General features: G+C 51.7%; 1 protein-coding gene and 1 long non-coding RNA gene across 4 annotated transcripts in view; one reads left to right on the top strand and one right to left on the bottom strand.

Moving 5' to 3' along the window:
• LOC105471172 (uncharacterized) lies at nucleotides 1-2,883 on the bottom strand. The gene is made up of 3 exons (XR_981027.3): nucleotides 2,681-2,883; nucleotides 1,903-1,939; nucleotides 1-639 (listed from the first exon to the last, which is right to left on the bottom strand). It is a non-coding gene; the product is annotated as an uncharacterized lncRNA (long non-coding RNA).
• LOC105471171 (EPH receptor A1) overlaps nucleotides 2,265-19,236 on the top strand; it is a 17,808-nt gene continuing 836 nt past the window's right edge. Inside the window, exons 1-17 of one of the 3 annotated variants that reach the window (XM_024789531.2) lie at nucleotides 2,265-2,397; nucleotides 3,458-3,525; nucleotides 9,205-9,486; nucleotides 10,760-11,168; nucleotides 11,406-11,561; nucleotides 11,874-12,218; nucleotides 12,369-12,496; nucleotides 12,746-12,896; nucleotides 13,160-13,256; nucleotides 13,472-13,530; nucleotides 14,318-14,443; nucleotides 15,323-15,508; nucleotides 15,645-15,706; nucleotides 15,811-16,017; nucleotides 16,471-16,620; nucleotides 16,950-17,143; nucleotides 19,054-19,209. In XM_024789531.2, coding sequence (XP_024645299.2) covers nucleotides 2,316-2,397; nucleotides 3,458-3,525; nucleotides 9,205-9,486; nucleotides 10,760-11,168; nucleotides 11,406-11,561; nucleotides 11,874-12,218; nucleotides 12,369-12,496; nucleotides 12,746-12,896; nucleotides 13,160-13,256; nucleotides 13,472-13,530; nucleotides 14,318-14,443; nucleotides 15,323-15,508; nucleotides 15,645-15,706; nucleotides 15,811-16,017; nucleotides 16,471-16,620; nucleotides 16,950-17,143; nucleotides 19,054-19,209 — 2,858 coding nt within the window. In that variant the 5' untranslated portion in view covers nucleotides 2,265-2,315. Of the gene's footprint in view, nucleotides 2,398-2,901; nucleotides 3,026-3,457; nucleotides 3,526-9,204; nucleotides 9,487-10,759; nucleotides 11,169-11,405; nucleotides 11,562-11,873; nucleotides 12,219-12,368; nucleotides 12,497-12,745; nucleotides 12,897-13,159; nucleotides 13,257-13,471; nucleotides 13,531-14,317; nucleotides 14,444-15,322; nucleotides 15,509-15,644; nucleotides 15,707-15,810; nucleotides 16,018-16,470; nucleotides 16,621-16,949; nucleotides 17,144-19,053; nucleotides 19,210-19,236 lie in introns of those variants that run through there. The other 2 variants (XM_024789533.2, XM_071094316.1) reach the window with 2 other exon arrangements.

Consider the following 19,236-nt stretch of genomic DNA (forward strand, 5'->3'; position numbering starts at 1 on the left):
CAGGCTTTGTGTGAGCAATAAAGTTTTTTAATCACCTGGGTGCAGGCGGGCTGAGTCCGAAAAGAGAGTCAGCAAAGGGAGATAAGGGTGGGGCCGTTTTATAGGATTTCGGTAGGTAAAGGAAAATTACAGTCAAAGGGGGTTGTTCTCTGGCGGGCAGGAGTGGGGGTCACAAGGTCTCAGTGGGGGAGCTTTTTGAGCCAGGATGAGCCAGGAAAAGGAATTTCACAAGGTAATGTCATCACTTAAGGCAAGGACCGACCATTTTCACTTCATTTGTGGTGGAATGTCATCAGTTAAGGCGGGGCAGGGCATTTTCACTTCTTTTGTGATTCTTCAGTTACTTCAGGCCATCTGGGCGTATACGTGCCTGTCACAGGGGATGCGATGGCTTGGCTTGGGCTCAGAGGCCTGACACACGTGAGGAAGGAATCCTAGGAGGACTTACAAGAAACAGTTGATGGTGGTTAACTTGGGGAGCAGAAATTAGACGGTTGGAGGGCAGAGGGTTCTACTTTCCATTTTGTTTCTGTATGTTCAACATGAATTTCCTAACCAATGCCCATGAATTACATTTATTTATGCAAATAAGGATAGTCTGAGCCAAGAACTGACGGGCTGTGTTTGTCATATGCGTACCTGCATAAGAAAGGAAAAAAAAAAAAAAAAACACCTGAGACGCATTAAATTTTGGAAATGAGAAAAAGCACCTACAATCCACCACCTCCCTTCATTCACAGTACCGAAATGTGCAACAATGTAGATGATAGAAAAACTATGAACAATTTACCCAAATGGGATGGAGCCAAGGAGGAGTGAAAGAAGGAGGGCCAGGAGTGGACTCCTAGCCTCTTTTGTAAATGCATCATTCCCCTTTGAGCCACTGTGGCTCCTGTGTGTACCTTGCCTGGGGTCCACTCCTGCCCGCCGTTTGAATCATCTGTGCAATTATTTATGTCTCAACCCCCAGCATCCCCAAAGTAATAGCTTATATAGGGCAGACATTGTCCTTCTGTTCTTAGGTGCTTCTAGAGCTTCCTGCATGCATAGTAGAAACTGAACAAATATTTACTAAATAGAATATAAGGAAGTCTCAGCAGAGCGCAGTAAGTCAGGCCTGTAATTCCAACACTTTGGGAGGCAGAGGCAGGGAGATCACTTGAGGTCAGGAGGAATCACTTGAGGTCAGGAGTTCGAGACCCGCCTGGCCCACATGGTGAAACCCCTTCTCTACTAAAAATAGACAAATTAGCTGGATGTGGTGGTGCACACTTGACTCTTGTAATCTCAATTACTCGGGAGGCTGAGGCAGGAGGATCGTTTGAACCCGGGAGGCGGAGGTTGCAGTGAGCCAACATCATGCCACTGCACTCCAGCCTGGGCCACAGAGCGAGATTCCATCTCAAAAAAGAAAAAGAATATAAGGAAGTCTGCAAGGAGGTTAGAGGGCACCTTCTTAGTGGCTTGACACCACTAAGATGGGTTAAAATATTCTTCCCTGCCACCTGTAGCTGGAACCTTAAGCAGATATTCATGTCTGCTGTGGAAGTGCATGGCAAGGTTCAAACTCCTTTTCTTGTTTACCCAGCCCTGGCCCGCACCTGCCTTTCTGCCCTGATTCCCAAGACAAATCCTGCGCCCCAGCAGTCAAACTGGTCCATTCACCACTCCCTGGGCGCACCTTGAGGCTCCCTGCCTTCAGGCCCTTGCTGGTGCCTTTCCCAATCTCTGCCACTGAAAACCCAGGTCACACCAGCTCTCCCTGAACACTCAACTAACGTGCCCCGACGACTGGGCTTGCTTCCTCTTCTAACCTCCAGATGCTTCACTGCGGGCTGTACCCCACCTTGCACTGTGGTCATCTAAGCCTCCCCTGCTGGAGGGTGAAGATGTGACTCTTACCCCTGCCTTCTCCGGTCCTATTACCCAGCTCTGGGGTCTGCAGAAAGAGAGAAAGAGGAATATAGGAGTGTAATTCAAGTCAGAGGTAGAATTAGGTTAAAAGCTGGATCAAGACTGGGTTGAGTTTAGGATTAGAATTGGGAAAAGGTTCATCAATTCTTAATCCCACCTACTAGGCGGCGCCCGCAGTCCCATTAGGGTCAAGACGCCTCCAGTTCTTGAATATGATTACCAGTCTAGCAAGTTTCTTTCCTGCCCTGCTGTCCCTTTAAGAAGGTGAACCAGGTGAGGCCGGGACTCCGCCCCCGGCACTGGCCCCGCCCCCCGCCCCCGCCCGGCCCGCCAGGCTCCCCCAGTCCCTTGCGACCAGACCCTGCAGTCCGGGCAGCTGTCCCAGGTCCCGGCCCGGAGCCATGGAGCGGCGCTGGCCCCTGGGGCTCGGGCTGGTGCTGCTGCTCTGCACCCCGCTGCCCCCGGGGGCGCGCACCAAGGAAGGTACCAACCCCCGCCCTCGCGCCCCCGCCCTCGGGCCCCCGCCCCCGCGCTCCCACCCCCCTCCCGGGGCCAGGCCAGCACCCCCCTGCAGAAGCCGGCATTCCTCAGGAGGCCCTGTTCCCCGAGACCCTCGCCAGCTCTCTCGCTGTGCCCGACCGCCGGGCTGTCGACTGGCCAGGCCCATCTTTGGTCTTTAACCCCAAGCGGCTACTTTCCCGGGTCAGTCACCCCAACTCCCGCAGGCCAGCAATCGGCGCCTGGCAGTGAGGAGGGAGTTCCTGACCCTTGCCAGGAAGCAGCACCTGCACCCGCACCGCTGCCTGCATTCCCAGATAGTCCCAGCTTCAGGCGTCCACCCCAGAGATCTGAGCCCTTGGAAGTTGAAGGTGGCAAGTCGCCTCCTGCCAACCTAGGCCAGGGACAGAGGGACCCGCCTCCGGGGGAAGGGTTAGGACTGACGCCACAGGGGTTCCCAGTTTTCCGAGTCGAATATTCCATGTGAAAGCTGGAACACCCTGTCCGGCCCTACTCCCCACCACTTCCCAGGCAGGGAGCTGTGCCTCTTATCCCCACTTCACGATTCTGATCACTGGCCAGGTCAGGCCAAAGCAGGCTTCGGACACTGGAGGTGAGCCTCCCTACCCACGAAACCACTTCCGAGGTCCCCGGTCCACCCTGCCCACTCCTGGCTAGCATAGGTGAGCTCCTCCTGCCCTCCACCCGCTCCAATCCTGCAGCTGATGGGTGCCCCAGGCCTCAGCAGCCTGGGTAACCGAAGAGTTTTGTGGGGCTGCTCTTATTGCATTGACTTTGGTGGAAGACCCAGCGCTCCAAACCTTGTCCCACTCTGCCTTCCTTCCTTCACACACAGAAAGAGTGAAATCCCTGGAGCTCTTCACTCCTCAGTCCTGAGCCCTTTTTCTCCCCTAAGCCTCAGGAAGTCACAGCTTTTAGGAACAGGATGTTGCAGCCTGGGGCTGGGGCCCCAGAATGAGGAATGTGAGCTGCAGGGGCACCTCCTCCCCCAGAGGTGACAGACTTCTTTTCTCCCCACTTTCAGTTACTCTGATGGACACAAGCAAGGCACAGGGAGAGCTGGGCTGGCTGCTGGATCCCCCAAAAGATGGGGTAAGTGTCAGGGGAGGGAAGGATCTTGGAAGACTCCTGAAGGCCAGTGGGAAATGGGGTGGAGAGGTGGGTGGAGGAACAGAGAAAAGAGCAGGAAAAACTGGAAGTGTCTCCTCAGGGAGGGGGAGAGGAGGTTGAGTCAGAGCCTCCTGAATGGGACAAGGGGTGGGGGGGGCGGTCAGAATTCTCCCCAAGATGAACGCTTGAATGGCCTGGCTCCTCCAGTGAATACTTTGGAATATTGTGAATACAAGTTGATACTTGTGAGGGGGAGAGGAGCTCACATACCCAGGGAGAGAATGCACCATGCTGGGGACAGTTGAAGACTGAGACCAGTGCTTTGCTTGGGGAGGGACAGAAAAGGCAGAAAAGCATCCTCAATCTGAGATCCATTCATCCCAATGAAGTTGCATTGATAGGTTTCAGGGGCTGGGGAAACCCCATGAAAGTATACTGTAAATTCTGTATACGTAAGCGGGCATTTTTTTTTTTCCTAGAGAGGCCAGCCAAAACTTTCATCAGATTCTTCAAAGGGTCTTTGACTCCTCCAAAGTTAAAAGCTGCTCCCCTAAACGTTTTTGAGCCCTTAGCTCATCCTCCACACCTCCTCAGGCTGACTCCATGCACACCATGCATTCCAGCTGTTTGAAAGTGTCAGAGCTTGTTCCAATTCCCTTCCTTCCTTGGATGTTCCTAAGACTCAGTGAACAGGTTGTGGGGTGAGTCCGAGACAGCATATTCAGACTCAAATGCAGAGAGCACCTCTGATGATGTACGAAAAATCAAACTCAATTTTTTCCTACTGCACTCTCAACACAGATCACTTCGGTGACCTGTGGTCACCAAAATGCGTGGAGGGATTCCTCCTGCCTGCAGTGAGTTCTCTGGCAGATTCTTCACTGCACAGTAGCTGAGTGTCCTCTAATCTTATTCAGTTCTTACTCTATCTACCTGGAGATAGCCTCAGGTTGAGGGCTCAGCCCCACAAAACTGCCCCCCTCTAGACACCAATCACAAGTAATGGGTTGTCACCTATACTTCTGTTCCATCGGATGTAATCAGGTTTACCTGACCACCCTCCTCGGGTTCAATTAGTTTGCTAGGATGGCTCTCAGAACTCAGGGAAACATTGACTTATATTTACTGGCTTATGATAACGGATATTACAAATGATACCGTGAACACCAGATGGAATAGCTGCATGGGGTAAGGTATATGTGAAGGAGGAGAGCCACCCTGCAGCGACCTAATCATGTTTGGCTGTCCAGAAGCCCTGCAAACCCTGTCCCTCTGGGCTTTTATGGAGGCTTCATTACATAGGCGTGATTGATTAGGTCATTGGCCATTGGTTATCAGCTCAACCTTCAGCCTCTACCTTTCCTGCAAGTTGGGGGTGGGGCTGAAAGTCCCAACTCCAATCACAAGGTTGCTTCTGCCACCCAGGCCTCCCTGACCCCAGTCTAGTTCCCATCCCCGTCAGTCAGCTCATTGGCATATAAAAAGACATTTGTCGCTTTGGGGATTTTGAGCGTTTTAGGGGTTGTTTGCCAGGAAATGAGAACAAAGACCAAATATATATTTTACAATTCACAGCACCCTTTCTGCCGGCAGCACAGCTGGCCACAGAACCACAGGGGGCTGCCTAAGTTACTGGAGCATCTACAACTCTGGCTCTGAAACCCCTTCTCTCAGGGTTTCCTTCCTTACCCCAGTACTTGAGACTTCAATCCAGCCTCTGTTTCTGGGGTCAGGGTTACTTGCTTTCTTTCCCTCTGGGTCCTACAGTCCTGGCTCCATTCTCTGTTCTCTGTTCTCCCACAGAGTAGCCTGTAATTAGAGCTAATAGACTAAACCATAGTGGATCCTCCAGGAGGGGCCGTTTGGAAGATCCAGCCCTATTAGGTGACTTACCTCATAAACCAGCTAATCACCCACAGTGATAGCTGCAGGTCCATCTGCAGGCTCCCATGGGCCTTCCTTGGGCCGTTGACACCTCCACCCAAATAACTCTTCCCTAATTTGACTGGAATGGCAGCAAGGCCCCTTTCTCAGCTCAGACAAAACAGTACTGCATGCTGGGAGGGCAAGGAGACAGCCAGCAGTCACACACTCCCACTATCTACCTTGTCCCCCTCCTTCTCCCCATCTTTTCAAAACACACACACACACACATACACACACACACACACACACGCATGCAGGCCTTCAGGTCCAGAATGCACCCATGTGGCAGCCAGCAGTGCCTGAGTGATAAGCTAAAGGATCCTTACTGCTGACCCTGGACAGCTGGCTCTTGCCCATCTGTTACTGCTGGAACTGGGAGAGGGAAGTCACAGCTGGGAACATCTGCTTCTCCTGGCTCCAGCTGCAGCCGCGGCAATCTGGCTAATGAGCTGCACATTAACCACCCGCCACCCTGTCCACCTGACCCCCGCCAGTGCATCCACTTGGGCTGTCCCAGCACAGCCTTTCTTAGGAGCAGACTCTTGGTGCCTTTCTCATTCCAGCTTCCTTGCCTTTTAGATACCCCTTGCCCAATCTTTGAACACCCTAACATAATGCAAAAATATGTGCCTCGTAGCAGCTTCTGTTTCTGCCCCACCTCACCTCAAATTTTTGATTAGTGATTTTTTTTGCCTTTTCCCAGAGCTGAGGGTAGGGATGAGGGCCCCTGTATTATAATGGAGTAAAAACCTGGGGAAAGTGAACTTTCTAAGGGCCTCAATCTATTCTGCATTAAATTATGGAGTTGCAATAAAAATATCAATAGAATACTTTATAGAATTTGAGAGCTTTTGAAAATTCATCTGACAGAGGAAATACTTAAAAATGGTTCAGAAGAGTTTTTGAAGAATGAAATGGGAGACTTGTCTGACAAGCAGATATCAGAACCATCAGCTATAACTACAACATATGGCTTGCACAAGGTCACTCAGGTTAATGGGACAGAATAGAAAGTCCAAAAACAAGCCGACATATATGAGATTTTAGTATGTGATAGCATTGGAATTGCAAATCAATATGGAAAGTAACAACTAGTTAATAAACTGATAGTTAAATATGCATCATTTTTTAATAAAAATATAAAGATATATCTTTCCATTATACACAAAATTCATTCTAAGAAAGCTAAAATCTAAACCTAAAAGCCAACCTACACAAATTTTAGGAGAAAACATAGATCATTATAATCTTGAGGTAGGAAAACTTCCCAAGTAAAATATACAACCCAGCAATCATGAAGGGAAATACTGTAGATGTGATTATGGAAGAAATTTAGAATGTATGTCCACATCAAAACATCATTAGCAAAGCTAACTGGTATGGCAGACAGGGAGAAAATATTAGCAACATACATTTGAAGGAAATGATTCATGTCTATAATATGTTTAAAAAAAAACTCATCCAAATGAATAATCAAAAGACAATAGAATGTCATGCAAAGGTTATAGACAGATAATTGCATAAACATGCCAATAGCCAATGAACAAAAGAGAAATATACAACTTCGTCCTCTAAGAAATGTGAATTAAAATGCTAAGAAGCTGTGTTTTGACCCTAGGATTGGCAGAAAGCAAAAAGGTTATTAATATTCTATGTTGATGAAGTTTTGAGAAAATGAACCCTCTTGTGTTGCTGGTGGAAGTGTAAATTGATAAACCTTTTTTGGAAGACAATTTGACAGTATCTTGTAAAACTTGTAGTATGTCTACCCTTTGATATGGCAGTTCCGTGGAAATCTTACATCAATCTGCACATGATTTCTTTAAAAAGAAAAAAAAAAACTAGAAGATGTCTAAATGTCCAACACTAGGTGAATGACTAAATAAATTATGGCCTTCTCTACAATGGAGTATTACTTATGGTTTGCTAAAGAAAAAAAAAAGTAAGATAGCTCTATATACACTTTTGTGGCTATCTTTCAAAGACTTTTTTGAGAGGTAGTCTCGCTTTGTCACCCATGCTGGAGTACAGCGGCAAGATCTTGGCTCACTGCAACCTCCGCCTCCTGGGTTCAAGCGATTCTCCTGCCTCAGCCTCCCAAGTAGCTGGGATTACAGGCAGGTGCCACCATACCTGGGTAATTTTTTTGTATTTTTGGTAGAGACGGGGGGTTTCACCCTGTTGGCCAGGCTGGTCTTGAACTCCTGACCTCAGGGAATCTGCCTGCCTCAGCCTCCCAAAGTGCTAGGATTACAGGCGTGAGCCACCACTCCCGGCCCTCAAAATACTTATTATTTGTGAAAACAGAAAGTAGGTTACAAAATAACACTTGTATGATCCCGTGTTGAAAGCAAAACTCAGAAACATTCAAGCAGTTCTCTGGAGGCATTGAAAATGGTCTGGAAAGTTTTGCTAAAAATTGTTGAGAGTGGCTTCCTCTGAGAATGAGAGTGGAAGGATGAGGGTGAGGGAATTAAACTTTATTCTGTGTAAGTCTTTACTTTTTGACTTTTCACAATAAGCACACAGAGGTATAATGATTAAGAGCATGAATTCTGGAGCCCAGAATGCCTGGCTCATTTTCCAGCTCTGCCTCTCCTAGCTGAGTACCTTGGCAAGTCACTCGACCTCCCTGTGCCTCAGTTTCCTCATAGAAAGTGTTTAAACCGGTGACTGGGCCACAGTAAGCACTATGTTACTGCTAGCCATTAATATTACTAAGTTTAAAAGTTCTTTTCAGATAGAAGAAGCTAACAGCCTGGCCAACATGGCAAAACCTTGTCTCTACTAAAAATACAAAAAATTAGCTGGGTGTGGTGGTGCATGCCTGTAATCCCAACTACTCAGGAACCTGAGGTGGGAGAATCACTTGAACCTGAGTGGCGGAGGTTACAGTGAGCCAAGATTGTGCCACTGCACTCCAGCCTGGGCGACAGAGCGAGACCTTTGCCTCAAACAAACAAACAAAAAGTTAAGGGGAGTCAACTAGATAGTATCAAGAAGTCCAGCCAAATCTGTCAATTGTTGATTTTGCTGATGGCTATAATTGAAATATTGGAGAAGATGAGAATCCCCTATACAGTTCTGTGCTTGTTCTTACCCTCCAAATCTAAGGGGTTTTAATAATTAAAAATAAATCTTGGCCTGTGTGTGGTAGCTTACACACTTTGGGAGGCCAAGCAGGAGGATCATCTGAATCCTGGTGTTTGAGATCAGCCTGGACAACATAGTAAGACCTCATCTCTACTTAAAAAAAAAAAAAAAAAAAAGTAGCCCAGTGTGTTGGCAGGCACCTATAGTCCCAGCTGCTTGAGAGACTGAGCCCAGGAGTCTGACGCTATAGTGAGCTTTGATTATACCACTGTGTGGCCGACAGAACGAGACCCTGTCTCTGAAAAACAAAAAAATTCATCAATATCCTCTTGAACAAACAGAAGGGCTTTGCCTTGGGGGTACCTGACAGCTCTGCTGATGAAATAAGGGACCAGACTAACTGAAGGGACCAGGATCAACTGGGGATGTTAAGGGACTATTGTCTTACCCATCTTATAATCAAATAAATCCCCAACCCTAAACACTCAGTCTACTGTCCCAGAACTGAGGGGTGGGGAGAGGCAGGACAAGTAGCATAAACCTGAGGGGCTCTGACACAGCTGCTTCTCCATCAGCTCTAAAAACCAAGGGTTTGGGGAGCAGGAGATGATCTGGTCCCTGACTCTGATTCCCTCCTTGCAGTGGAGTGAACGGCAACAGATACTGAATGGGACACCCCTGTACATGTACCAGGACTGCCCAGTGCAAGGACGCAGAGACACTGACCACTGGCTTCGCTCCAACTGGATCTACCGCGGGGAGGAGGCTTCCCGGGTCCACGTGGAGCTGCAGTTCACCTTGCGGGACTGCAAGAGTTTCCCTGGGGGAGCCGGGCCTCTGGGCTGCAAGGAGACCTTCAACCTTCTGTACATGGAGAGTGACCAGGATGTGGGCATTCAGCTCCGACGGCCCTTGTTCCAGAAGGTGCTGCTTCCCTCCATGCCATCTGGGTCCTGGTACAGATCCCTGCCTGGCTCCTTATTGGGTGCCAGAGAAGGTTGCAGAGACAGGAAGAGGGTACAGAGGTAGAATCATGAAAAGTATTTGGCACTTGAGGCCTGGGCATGGTGGCTTGTGCCTGTAATTCCAGTGCTTTGGGAAACCGATGTGGGAAGATCACTTGAGGCCAGGAGCTTGAGACCAGCCTGGGCAACATGGCAAAACTTCATCTCTGCAAAAAATTAAAAATCACCTGGGCATGGTGGTCTATACCTGTAGTCCCAGCTACTCAGGAGACTGAGGCAGGAGGATCACTTGAACCCAGGAGTTTGAGGCTGCAGTGATCTGTGACTGTGCCACTGCGCTCCAGCCTGGGCGACAGAGCAAGATCCTGTCTCTAAAGAAAAAAAGAACAATGTGGCATTGGAAATCAGAAGGGCTGGATTTGAGTACCTTTTCTGCTGTGCCCTGACTTCGGGGATGTCATTTAACCTCTCCAGCTTTTGTTGCCTAGTCATAAAATAGTGACAATAATAGGGCCAGCTATATCTATTTTATAGGCTTTTATAAGCATCCACTGAGATCACAGGATGCCATGGTGGAGGGGGGAAGTGTAGCACAGAGTTATTCAGACTTTTCCTATCGATACCCGTGATGTTCATAAGCAACCTACTCCCTTAGTATCACTGGAGTCACGTAGCAAGACAATTCCCTGCAGGCTAGTACTCTCTGGCACATCTCTTTCTTTCCTACTCAAAAAAACATCCTGGGATGCAGAAGAGGAAGGAGCATTTGATGATACGATGTGCTCTTGTTTCTTTCCAAAGAGAAAATGTTGTAAAATTTGTTACTAAGTAAGAAATTGATAATGACATGCTCTATAACTGATCGTGTTATTGGCACTGGGTTTAGGGAATGCCTCTGAATAGTAGAAATGTTATGGACTGTAGAGTCCCAGTGCCTGGATTCCAGTCCTAGCCCCATGATGTGGTCGCTGTGTGATCTTATACAAGGTCTTTAACTTCTATTAGCCTTGGTTTCCTCATCTATTAAATAGAGACGATAAGCCATCCTGCCTCATAAGAGGATTGCATGAGCTAAATAGCATAATGCACATAAATGCTTAGCCTGGCACCTCACACATACAAAGCTCATTGTTCATGGTTGTGTAAAGTATTAAGCAAACAATTGTTTCTGTTATGTGGGAAAGAAGCAGGACTTTGCCATTGTTCCCCTTTCTTCCCCACCCTCTACCCAGGTAACCACGGTGGCCGCAGACCAGAGCTTTACCATTCGAGACCTCGCATCTGGCTCCATGAAGCTGAATGTGGAGCGCTGCTCCCTGGGCCACCTGACCCGCCGTGGCCTCTACCTCGCTTTCCACAACCCAGGTGCCTGTGTGGCCCTGGTGTCTGTCCGGGTCTTCTACCAGCGCTGTCCTGAGACCCTGAATGGCTTGGCCCAGTTCCCTGACACTCTGCCTGGCCCCGCTGGGTTGGTGGAAGTGGCAGGGACCTGCTTGCCCCACGCGCAGGCCAGCCCCAGCCCCAGGCCCTCAGGTGCACCCCGCATGCACTGCAGCCCTGATGGCGAGTGGCTGGTGCCTGTAGGACGGTGCCACTGTGAGCCTGGCTATGAGGAAGGTGGCAGTGGCAAGGGATGTGTTGGTAAGAATGGAGGTGGTGAGAACCTGAGGAACCACTCGGGAGGATTGCAGGAGTACCCCTGCAGAGAAGGCGGCCAGAGCTCTGCCTCAGTGGGTTTTTAACCTGAGTGTCCCAGAGCAGCAGACACACACATGCAGAGATGTTTCCAGTAGAAGGGATTGGGGCAGGAAGGGGTGGTGGTGGTTCTGCCTGTAAAAACATTTACAGAACCACTGCTCTGCTGTGTTCTCTCTCCAGCCTGCCCTAGCGGCTCCTACCGGATGGACATGGACACACCTCATTGTCTCACGTGCCCCCAGCACAGCACGGCTGAGTCTGAGGGGTCCACCATCTGTACCTGTGAGAGCGGCCATTACAGAGCTCCTGGGGAGGGCCCCCAGGTGGCATGCACACGTGAGTCCAGGGGGTGGGGCGTGACCATCTGGAGGGAGGGGCTGGATCTTTGCTGAGATTTTGTCAGGGTTGGATTTTTCCAGAGTTTGTCAGATATTGGAGATGGTCCAGGGTGTCAGGCACTTTTAGCCCCTGCCCTGGCACCTTGCTCTCCCTAGAAGAATGCAGAGATGTAGTCAAACCCAGTAGAAATCAAATCTCCCTAGGAGGACTTCAGAGGACATCGAGGATTGGGTGGTGGTGGAGGCCGGGGAACAGCAGCTCGGGTGACAGCGCGGTTGGCTTCTACTGATGGCTCCTCTTCTCCCACAGGTCCCCCTTCAGCCCCCCAAAACCTGAGCTCCTCGGCATCAGGGACTCAGCTCTCCCTGCGTTGGGAACCCCCAGCAGATATGGGGGGACGCCAGGATGTCAGATACAGTGTGAGGTGTTCCCAGTGTCAGGGCACAGTGCAGGACGGGGGGCCCTGCCAGCCCTGTGGGGTAGGCGTGCACTTCTCGCCAGGGGCCCGGGGGCTCACCACATCTGCAGTGCATGTCAGTGGCCTTGAACCTTACGCCAACTACACCTTTAATGTGGAAGCCCAAAATGGAGTGTCAGGGCTGGGCAGCTCTGGCCATGCCAGCACCTCAGTCAGCATCAGCATGGGGCATGCAGGTGAGAGGCTGAGAGGGGCTGGGACAGGGACCTGGCTTAACAAGGGCTTAAGACCACAGGGACAAATTGGTGGGCAAGAAGCCATAGGAAAGTTACTAAGGTTATTTCCTTTTTCCTTACATATCCAACCTTATCCCTCCGGACCCCCAGAGCCACTGTCGGGCCTGTCTCTGAGACTGGTGAAGAAAGAACCGAGGCAACTTGAGCTGACCTGGGCGGGGTCCCGGCCCCGAAGCCCTGGGGGGAACCTGAGCTATGAGCTGCACGTGCTGAACCAGGTCAGGATGCTACTGAGAGACAGTCTTCAGTATCTGTGCCCGGCACACCCCAACATTCCTAGCCTGGGATGTGGGGTGGGAGGAATCCACCCGAAGTCTACTGTGTGGCTTTCTCAGGGCAAAAGGCTGTGAAGAACCCTGTCGTAACCATTCTGCTCTCCAGCCCCTCCCTATGTGCTCTGATGCTGTCCATCACATCCACCCGGGTCTGGTTCAACACTGCCCGCTTAATGCAACTCCAACCCACAGGATGAAGAACGGTACCAAATGGTTCTAGAACCCAGGGTCTTGCTGACAGAGCTGCAGCCCGACACCACATACATCGTCAGAGTCCGAATGCTGACCCCACTGGGTCCTGGCCCTTTCTCCCCTGATCATGAGTTTCGGACCAGCCCACCAGGTGGGGTATCTTGTGTTCTGCCCCAACACACATACACCTGTTGCCCCACTGAGGCAACTCAGCTCCTGTTCCACATAGTGACCCTTCCTCTTCCTCTACACACATGCACACACATTCCTTTCTTCCGGGGGTGAGGGAAAGACACCGATCTGATGCACACTGAAAGATCTGACCCCTAGGTGTACCCAGGGCCCTGTCCTTTAACCCCCCTCATTTCTACGGACTGTGAGTCCCAACACTTCCTCACCCCTTTGTGCCTCCAGTGTCCAGGGGCCTGTCTGGAGGAGAGATCATAGCTGTCATCTTTGGGCTGCTGCTTGGTGCAGCCTTGCTGCTGGGGATTCTCGTTTTCCGGTCCAGGTGCCAGCTCCTGCCCCCTCCCCAACCACCAGCCCTGGGTCAGAAGCCCCTGACTGCAGCCCCAATGACCCTCCCATCCCCTAGTACCAAAGCTCAGTGAGTCCTCACACCCATCCTGCACTCCCTCCCCATTTCTGGGGAAGATTCAGCCAGAGTCCCTCGGACCCCTGAGGTGGTCCTGGGGCCCTGAAGGAGCTGGTCCCCAACCCCTGCAGGAGAGCCCAGCGGCAGAGGCAGCAGAGGCAGCGTGACCGCGCCACCAATGTGGATCGAGGTGAGCCAGGTGCACCTGCGTATGTCCCCACATGCATGTGCACACCTGTGTGTGTGTGTCCGTGTGTGTGTGTTGGGAGGTGGGAAGGGATCAAGGGACATAGTTGCTAGGCCAACTCTGGGGGGACATGTGGGGTTTGTTGTCCCCAGAGCTCTTGTGTTTTGCTACCTAATTAACTTTGGTTAATTAACTTTGTACTGATGGCCCCCAGTGGCTCTGATGCAATTATCTGTTAGTGTCCGTTCGCTGCTGGTGCTGCTGTCTTGTCACCTTGGGCTCTGGACAGCCCTCCGCATCCTGGAGGCCAGGCCTGTGGGCCGAGGCCAGGCAGGAGGAGGATTGATGTCCTCAGAGGCTTATGAGCTTCCTGCTTGTCACCTCATTAGGTGACCCACAAAGGGGAGAGTGAGTGGTCCATCTGGGCAACCGGGGTGGGAGCCAGGCATGGCTCTGTCTGGGAATGTGAACGAGGTGCGACTGACCAGAGTGGTGTGGGGACTGGCCGCTGAGAAGATTGGGCAACTCAGGCAGCAAATATGCTCTTTGGGTTTGGATCCTGGCCACCGCCCTGGACCTTGTGGAGTGAAGACAGCGGAGCTTGGAGCATAGACAGGGAGAAGAAAGGCTTAGTTGCTAAATGGAGACTTTCTCCCACCTCAGCCCAAACAGGAGTCACCTTGGGAAACAGGGAGGTGTGGAGAAGTGTGTGGTCCGCTGCTGGGCCTTCTGACCCCCATACTCCTGAGCCCTGATGTTGGTACTCCCCAACCCCCTGTTCTGCCCATAGAGGACAAGCTGTGGCTGAAGCCCTATGTGGACCTCCAGGCATACGAGGACCCTGCACAGGGAGCCTTGGACTTTACCCGGGAGCTCGATCCAGCGTGGCTGATGGGGGACACTGTCATAGGAGAAGGTGAGTCCCGCCGTGCACCGCAGCAGGACCCCCCTGTGGGGCAGCACAGAGCCACCAGCAGGCCCCTTCCTTCCAGCGCTTCTCTGGGGAGCCCAGCTGGCTTCTCTGGTCCAAGAGTTACCGGATGGACTCACTCTCTGCTCCGCTCTGTATCCTCTTTGAACCATTGTGTTCTTGTTAAAAACCCCTCATCAGGTGCCCTGGAGCAACCCCTGTCTCCTACACACTTGCTTCTGTGGTTTTGGAGTTTCTGATAAAGGGCATTGAACACATTGTTTTCATCCACAGAAGTGTTGCTGTGCTGAGGGCCCGGATGTTCTCTGATAATGCCCAAATGTAGGAGCCATTCCCTCCCTAGCCTGGCATTCCACCCCATCAGAGGCCCAGTGTCCTTGGGCTGCCCTGATCCCTTGGGTCACCAGAGGAAATGGGTCTCAGTGGAGAACAAAGCTTGGCGGTGTCCTTGCCAATTGTGCAGCTGAGCCAGGTGAGCTGGGACCAGAGGAGCTCACAGAAGAGAGGCGGCCATAGCCAGCGTCCCTGCCACTTGGGTACTAGCCCCAGACTGGCTTGCTCTTCATGAGCACGGCCTGGTCCCGCTCCACAGGGTTCATTCACCCTTCGGTTACCAAGCACCTTTTGTGAGCCAAGAACTGTGCAAACACTGGGAGACAGTGGTGAACAGGTCACAGCATTGCACTCCAGCTCCAGACTCTGACCTTCCCCAGCAAGGACAGCCCACGCCCTGTCCCGGGAAGGGCACTCCATGCTTCTGATTCTCCAGAAAAGAAAAGGGCCGGGGGACTGGAGGAGTTGCTGCCTGTCCCCTGGAGGAGCCCTGCAGTGCATCGGGCCACAGCCTATGTTCTTTCTACCCAGGAGAGTTTGGGGAAGTCTATCGAGGGACCCTGAGGCTCCCCAGCCAGGACTGCAAGACTGTGGCCATTAAGACCTTAAAAGACACATCCCCAGGTGGCCAGTGGTGGAACTTCCTTCGAGAGGCAACTATCATGGGCCAGTTTAGCCACCCGCACATTCTGCATCTGGAAGGCGTCGTCACAAAGAGTATGAGGAGCGCTCTCCCTCAGCTGGGGGCGGGAAATGCAGGAAGGAGGGGCGAAACCACTGGAAGTGGAGGGAGGATGTGCGGCCAGGGGCAGGAAGCCTGCTTCTGAGTGTGATACGTGTGTCTGTGTCTCAGGAAAGCCGATCATGATCATCACAGAATTTATGGAGAATGGAGCCCTGGATGCTTTCCTGAGGGTGAGGAGGGCAGAGGACTAGCTGGGGAGGGGGATGCGCCATGGTGCCCTGGGCACTAGGAGGAGACCCGGCCCATCCCGACTCACCCGCTCACCCTGCTACAGGAGCAGGAGGACCAGCTGGTCCCTGGGCAGCTAGTGGCCATGCTGCAGGGCATAGCATCTGGCATGAACTACCTCAGTAATCACAATTATGTCCACCGGGACCTGGCTGCCAGGAACATCTTAGTGAATCAAGACCTGTGCTGCAAGGTGTCTGACTTTGGCCTGACTCGCCTCCTGGATGACTTTGATGGCACATATGAAACTCAGGTGAGAGCCCAGTACAAACCCAATGCACATTCACATTGCCCCATAACATGCCATTCACACAGTCACGTGCATAAAGCCTCAGCCAGGTGCAGTGGCTCACACCTGTAATCCCAGCACTTTGAAAGGCTGAGGTGGGTGGATCACGAGGTCAGGAGATCGGGACCAGCCTGGCCAACATGGTGAAACCCCGTCTCTACTAAAAGTACAAAAAATTAGCCAGGTGTGGTGGCGCGCACCTGTAGTCCCAGCTATTCGGGAGGCTGAGGCCGGAGAATCACTTGAACCCAGGAGATGGAGGTTGCAGTGAGCCGAGATCACGCCACTGCACAGCAGCCTAGCAACAGAGGGAGACTCTGTCTCAAAAATAAAAATAAAAATAAAATAAAATAAGCAAAAGACTCGTGCTCAGGTGGACACCGTAACTTTCCGTCCCTGACCCATGTGCCTTCTTAGGGAGGAAAGATCCCTATCCGGTGGACAGCCCCCGAAGCCATTGCCCATAGGATCTTCACCACGGCCAGCGATGTGTGGAGCTTTGGGATTGTGATGTGGGAGGTGCTGAGCTTTGGGGACAAGCCTTATGGGGAGATGAGCAATCAGGAGGTGAGCCCAGAATATTCTTCCTCATCTCATCTCTCACACCTCTTATTCCCTCCCAAGGTCCTCCCATGGCCTTTTCCTGCAAATGTCTTTATTTATTGATGACCCTTGGTTTTTCTGTACTCCTGGCTCCTCTGGTCCTTTACCTCATGCCCTGTTCTCTTTACTCCTCCCACCCTGATCCTCCCACTGTGATCCTTCCATCTTGGCCCTCCCACCTCCTCCCATCCTGCCTAAAATCTCCACTGCAATTATCTTATGTGACCCTCGGTTTCTCATGGGCCTCCAGGTTAGCTTGCTACTCTAGAGCATCCTCCTGTCCTGCCGTGCAGGTTATGAAGAGCATTGAGGATGGGTACCGGTTGCCCCCTCCTGTGGACTGCCCTGCGCCTCTGTATGAGCTTATGAAGAACTGCTGGGCATATGACCGTGCCCGCCGGCCACACTTCCAGAAGCTTCAGGCACATCTGGAGCAAGTGCTTGCCAACCCCCACTCCCTGCGGACCATTGCCAACTTTGACCCCAGGTAACCATGTGGGGGAAGGACTAGGGAACCCAGAAGCAGTGCTAGGAGAGTGGAAATGGGCATTCAGCCACCTCCGAGTGCTGGGCCTGGGGAGCTCTGGACCAAGTCCAGTGTATGAGGCAAGACCACAGACATGCCCTTGGGGAAGAGTCCAAGAGGTCAGCTTTAGATCACGCATATTTGCAGAAAATCAGTTACAGCTGGGCCCCAGTTCCCTCACTTCACCTGGGCTCGAGGTTGGGGGTCCCATCTTTTCCCTTCTCTGGCTGCTTCACCTAGGACACTCCTGGAGCCATCCTTGCCAATCCCACTGCGTTATACTGTGGCCCAGTCTTGGGATGCATCCTCTTCCCCATAGAAATATTTCTGCATGTGGAGGAAAGGGTCATCCATTCACGAAGTTTTGGAGGACTGACTGGTGTAAGCTGTTTGCTGGACATTGGAGATAACAGCTGCACTTATGACCTGGTACCTGCTCCAGGGGGCTTGGGCAGCCAGGCTGGGGTAGGGTAGGCAGGAGCAGCCTTGCAGGGTTTGGGAATGCTCCTGGATCACATGGCTAGTTTGTGGGGAGCTGAGGGCTGGTAGGTTGCAGATAGTGCAGGATGACTGCAGCATCGTCTTTCGGAATAGCATCCATGAGGCTGGAGAGACAACCAGAGTCAACACAAAGAGGACCAACCCTGTTGAGAAGTTTGGACTTTACCCTGAGTGCAGAGAACCAATTCTTTTTTTCTTTTTCCCCCCGAGATGGGGGTCTTGCTCTGTCACCCAAGCAGGAGTAACATGGCACAATCTCAGCTCGCTGCAACCTCCACCTCCAGTGTTCAAGTGATTCTCCTGACTCAGCCTCCTGAGTAGCTGGGATTACTGGCACATACCACCACGCCCGGCTAATTTTTATACTTTCAGTAGAGACACGGTTTCACCATGTTGGCCAGGCTGGTCTTGAACTCCTGACCTCATGATCCACCCGCCTCAGCCTCCCAAAGTGCTGGGATTACAGGTGTGAGCCACCTGGCCTGGCCTAGAGAACGAATTCTTAAAAACTCTCCACTGGAGGGGACATGGTCAGAGTTGTATTTTACCAAAAATATGGCCTGAATGTAGAGAACGAACTGATGGGCAGGGGTAGGTGGGGCACTCCGGTCAGGGAGACAGGCAAGGCTGTACTTCAAGTGCTTTATTGGGTAGCCAGCGTGGCCAACTGACCTCTGTATCCAACCACCATATATAACCTTGTTTCTGGGAGAAAACATGCTCTAAGTCCCAACTTTTGAAACTATCTTTTGGAGCGCAACTCCCTCATACACTGGAGACTGCATGTGCTAATCTTTCTGGAATGCTGGATATTTTTTCCCCCAGCAGATTTACTTTGCTAATGGTTTTTGGCTCTGGTGAGCTTTAGTACAGGAACACTCATTGTATTGTGGGTGTCAGAGTGCAAGAATAACAGCCGAAGTTGAAGGTGGTGAGGAAGGACTGCTCCCAGAACTCAAGCAGCCACTACGAAAAAAGGCAGGACCACGCCCAGGTGCCAGGGCCTCTGTTCTACCTTCAGCTTCCTCTCAGACAGGAGACTTCCATGTCTTAACCAGCCCCCAGTCAGGTGCCCAGAACCGGCCACTCCTTCAGGAGACAGGCTGGTGATCCACTTCTGTTGGGGCTTCCAGGGCAGTCCCTTTCCATAGGTCTGTCGACAGAGCAGGACTGTCAGCCAGTCCGCTGTTGTGAGTACACCGGGAAACAGGCCAGGAAATGGGCTCAGAGATAATGGTGGGGTCGATCCAGTCTAGATGATCTCTGTGCCCAGACACCGAACTTCAGTGCTGGCGGCTGACGCTCAGAGGCTAAGGCCAACCAGATCAGCCCCTGTACTCCCGTGTCACCGACGAGCCCATATCCCACAGGGTGACTCTTCGACTGCCCAGCCTGAGCGGCTCAGATGGGATCCCGTATCGAAGCGTCTCTGAGTGGCTCGAGTCCATACGCATGAAACGCTACATCCTGCACTTCCACTCGGCTGGGCTGGACACCATGGAGTGTGTGCTGGAGCTGACCGCTGAGTAAGGAGCTGGGCTGTCTGGGCAGGG

The sequence above is a fragment of the Macaca nemestrina genome, chromosome 4 (assembly GCF_043159975.1).
Source record: "Macaca nemestrina isolate mMacNem1 chromosome 4, mMacNem.hap1, whole genome shotgun sequence".
Lineage (NCBI taxonomy): Eukaryota > Metazoa > Chordata > Mammalia > Primates > Cercopithecidae > Macaca > Macaca nemestrina.